The sequence below is a fragment of the Apium graveolens genome, chromosome 5, assembly GCF_009905375.1.
Source record: "Apium graveolens cultivar Ventura chromosome 5, ASM990537v1, whole genome shotgun sequence".
In the NCBI taxonomy this organism is placed as follows: Eukaryota; Viridiplantae; Streptophyta; class Magnoliopsida; order Apiales; family Apiaceae; genus Apium; species Apium graveolens.
Genome location: NC_133651.1, coordinates 198,872,226 through 198,880,727, shown reverse-complemented (window position 1 = coordinate 198,880,727; position 8,502 = coordinate 198,872,226). Strand labels below are relative to the sequence as shown.

The 8,502-nt window shown below is 38.9% G+C and overlaps 2 protein-coding genes across 2 annotated transcripts; one reads left to right on the top strand and one right to left on the bottom strand.

The window, feature by feature from the left end:
* Positions 1 to 1,129: 1,129 nt before the first annotated feature.
* On the bottom strand, positions 1,130 to 2,675 carry LOC141660556 (uncharacterized). Its single transcript, XM_074467551.1, has 4 exons — positions 2,141 to 2,675; positions 1,736 to 1,948; positions 1,391 to 1,624; positions 1,130 to 1,275 (listed from the first exon to the last, which is right to left on the bottom strand). The coding sequence occupies exons 1-4, from the start codon at positions 2,673 to 2,675 to the stop codon at positions 1,130 to 1,132; spliced, it is 1,128 nt and encodes a 375-aa protein (XP_074323652.1).
* A 3,704-nt stretch (positions 2,676 to 6,379) lies between these two features.
* Positions 6,380 to 7,306, top strand: LOC141660555 (uncharacterized). The gene has a single exon (XM_074467550.1). The coding sequence runs from the start codon at positions 6,380 to 6,382 to the stop codon at positions 7,304 to 7,306; it is 927 nt and encodes a 308-aa protein (XP_074323651.1).
* The last annotated feature ends 1,196 nt before the right edge of the window (positions 7,307 to 8,502 follow it).

The following is an 8,502-nucleotide window of genomic DNA, read 5'->3' as shown; positions in this document are numbered from 1 at the left end:
AAAAGTCGAACTGTTTCCAAACGGGTTACAGGTGCGAAATTTTCTTCAAAATCAATCCCCTGTTCTTGCGAGTATCCCTTTGCTACCAAATGCGCCTTATGCTTTATTATGTTACCCTCTGCATCCTTTTTCAGTTTATAAACCCACTTGAGACCAATTACCTTTTGATCTTTAGGCAGTTCTGTTAATCTCCAAGTGTCATTCTGCTCGATAGACTTTATCTCTTGTTGCATAGCCAATCTCCAGTCTTCACTATTTGATGCATGTCGATACGTGCTTGGTTCCTCCATTGCCATCAAGTAAAGTTCATCCTCAAGTTTAACTTCATGTGAGTCATTATACACATCTCGCAGTGATGTATACCTCCTGGTAGGATTGCTGTCATCATAATTTTCAGAGTTGGGAGACGAAATAGATGACAAACCAGGTGATTGCAGCACTGGTGACATCGTTCCAGGACTATCACTGTCTGATTCAGCATCAACACCATCCTCAGTTTCTCTTGCAATTTCCGTTACTCCATCATGTCCTCTGTTCAGCACGTCTGGAACCGAGAAAAAATTCTGATCGTCCTTCTTTACTGATTCAGTCTCCCTTTTCCAAGGCCAGCTTTCAGTTTCTTCAAAAATGACGTCACGACTAACATGAACCCTCTTATTTACGGGGTCATATAGTCTATAGGCTTTCGTCCCTGGTTCCTTGCCAAGATTCACTACCTTTTTGCTCCTGTCATCCAACTTTTTTATGTGCACACTCGGAATTTTCATATGAGCTATGCAACCAAAAATCCGAATATGACCAATATTTAGTTTTACCTCAGTCCACGTCTCATATGGAGTTTGCCCACTCAAAGCTCTAGTTGAAAGCCTATTTAATAAGTAAACCGCATGTATTACTGCCTCCCCCCAGAATTCTGCTGGCAAATTCATTTTTTTCAGCAAACCCCTAGCCATTTCAACCACTGTTCGATTTCTCCTCTCCACGACACCATTCTGCTGAGGCGAATAAGGGGCTGTGTAGTGTCGAATTATTCCAGCTTCCTCACAATAGTTTACAAATTCTTTGGAAGAAAACTCCCCCCCCTATCTGTTCGTAACACTTTGACCTTCCTTTCTTTGCCATCCTCAACTTAAGCTCGAAACTTCTTAAGTACACTCAACGCTTCATCCTTATGCTTGAGCATGAAAACCCACATGGCCCTACTATAATCATCCACTAACAACATAAAATACTTGTTGCCAACAGATGTTGCAGGTTGAATAGGACCACACAAATCTGCATGTACAAGTTGAAGGACTTTGGTTGCACTATAACTTGCTTTGGCAGGAAATGATTTCCTCGTTTGTTTTGACATCATACACAATATCAGGAGGAGTAATTTTTGGCAAACCGTATACCATCTGATTCTTATTCATCATGACAAGAGACTGGTAGTTTACATGCCCCATGCGCATATGCCATAACCAAGAAGTATCACTTGATTTTGACATTAAGCACGCTGAACTACTAGTCTCAATAAGTAGTTTATACAATCTATTCTGAGACCTTTGCACCTTAATAAGTAGTCTTTCTTTATTATCATAGACCCACTGAAAATTCCCAATCAAGACTCGATTGCCCTCCTCTGACAATTGACCAATACTTATTATATTACTACGAAGTGTAGGGATGTAGTATACCTGTTTCAGAATCCTTTCTTCAACATTTCTGCACTTGAGAGTAATTTAGCCTTTACCTTCTATTTTCACCATCGACCCATCACCAAACTTAACTTGTCCCGTTATCTCTTTATTTAATTCTTTGAATTTTGATTTATCTCCTGTTATGTGATTGCTTGCTCCATTGTCCAAGTACCAAATACTTGATTTCACATTCCTTTTATCGACGCTTGAGTTCAGTTTTGACAGAACTTCACTCTCATTCAGCAGTACTATATCTTTATCTTCCTCTGTTTATTTTGCCAGTAACAACGCCGGTTCTTCATCTTCAATCTAAGCCATATTTGCCTCTTGTCTCACTTCTCGTGTCCTTTTGGGTTTCTTACATTCAGCCGCATAATGGCCATAACCAAAGCAATTAAAACATCTGACCTTGCTTTTATCTCGACCACTCCGTCCCTTTCAGTTTAAAGCACTATCACCTCTATTTCGTTCATTCCTCTTTAACCATTCTTCCCTGGTTAGAAGAAGTTTTCCTTCTTCCTTTTCTTTCTTAGACCATTCTTCATCCATCATAAGCAGTTGCCCACCAGAACTCTGACCTCTAGAATTCTCAGACATTCCCTTCGTTCGTTCTTCATGAGCCTTCAAGGATCCCACGACCTCCTCAACAGTTAGTGTCTCCATGTTACTGAATTGTTCCATGGTCGAGACTATATGTAAAAATCTACTTGGAACTGCTCGCAGAAATTTTTTGACCACATATGACTCATCCAAAACCTCTCCCAGAGCCCGAATATTAGTAACGATTCCAGACAACTTCATACTAAAATCATCAACGTGTTCAGTATCCTTCATTACTAACGATTCAAACTCCAATTTTGGAGTCTGTATCTTAGCCGTTTTAGCTCTATCAGCTCCTTGACATAATGTCTTAATCGCCAGCCAAGCATCTTTAGCCTTTTTCTTCTCAGCAATCGAGAGCAACATCTCCTTAGAGATTCTTTGATAAATCATCGCCAACGCGCTCTTATCAGTCCTTTCATCACAAACCGCCTTTGGATCATTATTAATTATTTGTTTATTTAATTATTAGATATTTTAGATATTTAGCAATAGATTAATTATTAGAGAAAAATATTATTTTAGAATTGTTTAGTAGCGGGGTAGTGGAGTTGTGGAGTAAATTATGGACATGTAATTTACCCATTAATTAGTAGTGGTTAGTTTGGGTAGTAGTTAGTTTTAATATGTTTGTAAAGCCTATATAATGGCTAGTTTACCTTGAGTTTTAGAACAAGAAATATAGCAGTACAAGTTCTGTGCAAAATGTAGGTGTCTTTTTTTCTCTAAGGTTTTTCAACATTGGTATCAGAGCCTCATGATCTAGGGCTTCGTGAGATATTTTAAAATATACACCTATATATATATGTTAAATATTTATTTATCATATTTAATGGCATCAAAGAAATTTCTCCATTTATATTTAATGAGGTATCAAGAAAAAAGTCTAAGAGAGAGAAGTATGGGACATGAAGAAAAAGACTGCTGGTACAAAGGAAAGCCACAATGCTACAAATGCAAAAAATAAGGGGATCTGGCAAAGAATTGTAGATTTCAGAATGATGAAGAAAGGACGACACAATTGATCGAGGGAGAACCACTCCTTTAGAGTTGTGGAGAGAAAGTGCTCCAAAGTGTTTTTGGAGAGAAGTGCTCCAAAGTATTTTTGATGAGAAAGTGCATCAAAATTGATGGTGGTGAGAAGTGCATCATTGGCGAAGAAAAAGTGCTTCTTAAATTTAAGATTATGGGGTGAATGTTGGAATAATCTTAAATTTAGTTATTAATTATTTGTTTATTTAATTATTAGATATTTTAGATATTTAGCAATAGATTAATTATTAGAGAAAAATATTATTTTAGAATTGTTTAGTAGTGGGGTAGTGGAGTTGTGAAGTAAATTATGGATATGTAATTTACCCATTAATTAGTAGTGGTTAGTTTGGGTAGTAGTTAGTTTTAATATGTTTGTAAAACCTATATAATGGCTAGTTTACCTTGAGTTTTAGAACAAGAAATATAGGACTACAAGTTCTGTGCAAAATGTAGGTGTATTTTTTTCTCTAAGGTTTTTCAACATCCATCACTAGTGCAGCGATAATAGCAGCTGTTTATTCCAAAACAAACATTATTTGTATGACCCACACAAAATCTATCCAAAAAATCATTTACTAAAAAGTGGCCCAAAATGAAATAGAAAATTATAAATTAAGATTAAATGTCTTCATCACCAACCTTAGGAAAGGGGTGTCTTTCACAGTTTTTTGGTCATATTTCATCCATCTGAATCCATCATCCATCTCAATCCATCGTCCATGTTATCGATATCAGTACTTGTCAGGAAAGCAAATTTATGCTCTTTTTTATTTCTGGTGCTCATATTCTTGGGCTTAAGCCTGTATATGAACATACCCCAACATAAATTCAATGATCCACATGTACTGATCATCAACTTATATTTAGTTGAACAAAATTAGTTGGAAAAATATCAATTTTTTTTTAACATTCAGTAATTAATAGACATGCACACAACTCTACTGAGCAAGAGTTTGAGCAACATGTCCATAATCAAATACATCTTTAAATTTGTAAAGACCCGAACAAGAAAAAAGAATATTATGTACGGTTCAATAAACTTACAATTTCTTATTCTTGTCCTTAACCTTCTCGTCTTCTCGGCCTTTACCAATCCGTTTACTGATCTGGCCCTGTGTCACTGTTTCATTCGAAGCAGAAGAATTCATGGAGGAACCATCAGGAGTTGCCGGGGGTATTAATAATCTGCTGTGTAACTCCTAGTGTTGGAGTTGGTACAAAAGGTTCTGGTTGAGGTTGAAGTGCACCAGCTGCACAACGGACGATGGAGCTCCAACATCAACAATCGATGTATTTGTAGGACAATAAAAATCTCGATTTCTTAACATATCTGCTAAACCAAAACTTTCAGTATTAAATGGTATGTCGAATATATCTGATGATGAAGCTGGATTAGTAGGTGGATTAATGATCTGTTTCCGGGGAAATGGGGGTAATGTAGATGGATTATGTTGTCTGCGAAATGGTGGTAATGGTGATGGATTGTTATTAACATTGGTGTTGTAGAAAATCTGTTGGTGCTTGTTTTCCATTTGATATCTGTTCAAATCAAAAGCTTATTAGATTCTTATTCGACCATCAAAGTGATGAATTCTTTTTGCTTTTACTCGTGTACCCGGAACCCGTTTGTGTGAACCGACTCCTGGTCACACGTAAGCATGCAATATAACAAAAACACGTGTTCTGGTTCACTTCTGCACTTATGAATTGCTACTGAAAACATAAATAAGAAAACGGGTATAAATTGAAAACAGGGGAATTAAAGCGGACTTAGAACAAAACTCATCAGATTTTTAAACACCAATACAAAAATTGCCGATTTGTTTGTTCCCGGAGTTTTTCAATTTGAACCGAATTTATCCGATTTAAAATTTATGTTAAACGTAAAAACTGCAGGATTTGTATATAGGGATATAGCATTATTGTGCAGGATGCTGTTCACGGTGATTTGAAGTAAGATGAAAAATAAGACAATCTAGGGTATAATAATCTGCTGTGTAACTCCTAGTGCTGGAGTTGGTACAAAAGGTTCTGGTTGAGGTTGAAGTGCACCAGCTGCACAACTGACGATGGAGCTCCAACATCAACAATCGATGTATTTGTAGGACAATAAAAAATCTCGATTTCTTAACATTTCTGCTAAACCAAAACTTTCAGTATTAAATGGTATATTTGAAGTTGGTAAAACAAGGGATAGCATGCATACCAGGGGTCTCACATGAGTTCAGCTCCAGCCTTCAGGGAGAGAATTCAACAGAAATCTATTTCAACAATGAAGTCCACAATATAAAATGAGAAAAATGAAAATATGAAATTTATAGACTAATTGAAAAGTATAATCTAGAGGAGGACAGCAGGACACAATGTCCTCTTCTGTCAAAATGAGTTGACATTGTATTTGGATATCAACAACATTAACATTTTATAAATTAAAGTCAACTATCCTCCTAAAAGGAGAATAATTTACAACTGGAAGATCGTAAACATAGGAGAGGGGACTCAAATGGGCCGGGCTATATGGACATCGACTTGGGCCTCCGAAAAAATAATGGGACTACAGACACTGAAATTTCTAGTGGTGATTTATCAGTATCTATTCACATTGTTCCGACTCAGCTTGCACGACAAGCCAGCCATAAAAAATGAATGCTATAGGATGGAACTGTCGAGGTGTGGGCACACGTCGCACAGTTCGTGTGTTGAAGGAGATAGTAAAATCTCATAAGCCCGATCTTTTGTATCTGTCTGAAACTTTAGCAGAGGAAAATAAAATTGAGGCTCTTGCTTCAACTCTTGGTTTTGTTAATTTATTTTTAGTAAATAGGCATGGTAGAGGAGGTGGTCTTGCTGTTTTCTGGAGGCATCACCTGAGATGCAATGTCGTCGATTCTTCTCAAAATTATTTAGATATCATAATAAAAGGAAATGGTGGGGAATGACGCTTGACTTGCTTCTACGGTTTTCCTGAAAAAGAAAGGAGGCAAGACTCCTGGGACTTTCTGAGAATATTGGCTACGAGAAATCATCTTCCCTGATGTGTATTGGGCGATTTCAACAACCTGATGTATGCTAGTGACAAGAAAGGGAGACGTAGTCATTCTCAGAGGATGATGGATGGTTTCAGGAAAGCAGTGGAGGATAGTTCTTTTATTGAGTTAAACCTTCAAGGTGGTGATTATACGTGGGAAAAAAGCAAGGGGACAACTAGATGGGTTCGAGAGAGACTGTATACGTGCTTTGCGAATGGCTCTTGGTGGAGTAAATTTCCTTTATGTACTCTAACTGTTTTCCATACGAGTGTGTCGGATCATAATCCTATCAAACTTGAGTTATTAAACACTTCTATCCCGAAGAAGCAATTAAGATCTAGGTTCGAGAATACTTGGTTGAAAGAGTCAAATTTTCATAAAGAGGTGATAGGGTACTGGAAGAAGTTGCCGGCTGTGCACCTGTTGCCTAAGTTATTAGTAATCTCGTCCTTTATGGCCAAGTGGGGGAAGGAGTTTTTTAACAAGTTCAGAGAGAAAATAGTGAAGCAAAAAGATCTGATTGATAGACTGAAAGATAGAGAGGATGATGATGGAATTCAGATGTATTTTAATGAGAAAGAAAAATTAAATGATCTGTTAACTCATGAAGAAGTATATTGGCAGCAAAGAGCAAAAAATTTCTGGTTGAAGGAAGGTGACACTAATTCTAAGTTCTTCCATGCAGCAGCTTCGAGTAGAAAAAAGTTAAACCACATATCTGGCTTAAAGACAGTGGACAGAGGTTTGATTACAAGTCACGAAGGAATGTGCAGCTTATTAAAAGATTATATCAGTAAATTTTTTTCGGGACATGAAACTAGCAGAGAACAACAGAATGGTGTTGATAGTCCGATAATAACGAGCCAGCAGAATGAGATGCTAATAGCTGAGCTTTCGTTCGAGGAAGATACGAGAGCAGTGAAGAGTATTGTTGGTTATAGGCCCAATAAGGCCCATTGAACGAAGGGCCATTAAGCGGTTATGCCCATGGAAGCTCAGGCCGAAGCCCAATACTCGCGGACCATTGGACAGAACAAGGGACATAACGCCCCATTTTCCCTCCCTCCTTAATGATTAGTAACGGATCAGTATTCACTGCAGGATCGGGTATAAAAACCCTTGTGAAGTAAGACAAAAGGGACTCTCAACACTCTACTTCTCTTGTATTACTACCCTAATTTTACAGCCAGATTCTGATTCTAACACCGGAGGTGAATCGGCCGAATGGAATACTGATCCGAAGCCATCTTCACTTTCAGGTACGGCCGAAGCCATCTTCAATCCAGCCGAAGCCTGTTCACACGACCGAAAGGATCTGGGCGTAACATTTGGCGCCGTCTGTGGGAAATACGAGAGGTAAAAGTTGAGAAGACTATGACAGAAATTCATGAGCATTCACCGCCACCTGGTTTCACCGACAAGGGACAACCATCCTCCCTAGTCGACGAGGACGGGGTTATCACATTAACCCCTGAAGAAGAGGCCTTACTCCTAAAGTTCCGAGCGGAAAAGGCCGCGGAGAAGGGCAAGACCAAAGTTGATCAGATTGACAAGGAGGCAGAAGCGCGAGCCAAGAAAAGAGAGGCCGATGCGCTCCGGCTGAAAGCCCTGCAACTACAGAGGGAAGAAATTGAACTACAAGAACAAGCCTTGAGAGAAGCAATGCAGGCCGAAGAAACCGGCGGAGCACATAAAGATAGAAGGGAACATAGGGCGTATGACGAAGAAGATGAGTTTGACTCTAATTCGCATCCCCGAAAGAAGAGGGCTAAACAACCCTACTCTTCTGATTCAGATGAAGAGTCCGATGGATCCCGCCTCAGGCTCAATCGCTTAGAGAAGGCACTCTTCGGTGATAGGAGGCCCGATCAAGAACCTGTTGTAACATAAGAGATTGAACTGTACCGACCCCCTCCGGGCGAAGAGAGACAATTCCCCAAGATGAGCGAGTTCAACGGGAAAGGGGACCCCGAGGACCACTGTGAAAAGTATGAACTCCCGATGGTTGGGATGGGCCACAACGATATCATGCTGTGCAAAATGTACAAGACTTATCTCAAAGGGTCTGCCTCGATGTGGTATAAATCCCTGAAGCCTCGGTCCATCGGGTCTTACGAGCAGTTGAAGAGGAAATTTTTAAAGTACTACTCGCACCT

Coding starts and splice junctions, on each gene's coding strand:
- LOC141660556 (XM_074467551.1), bottom strand. CDS start 2,675: ATGATTTATCAAAGAATCTCTAAGGAGATGTTGCTCTCGATTGCTGAG. Junction 1,949..2,140: donor GAGGAATGAACGAAATAGAG/GTGATAGTGCTT, acceptor CAAAATAAACAG/AGGAAGATAAAGATATAGTA. Junction 1,276..1,390: donor TAAGAATCAGATGGTATACG/GTTTGCCAAAAA, acceptor TTGTACATGCAG/ATTTGTGTGGTCCTATTCAA.
- LOC141660555 (XM_074467550.1), top strand. CDS start 6,380: ATGTATGCTAGTGACAAGAAAGGGAGACGTAGTCATTCTCAGAGGATG.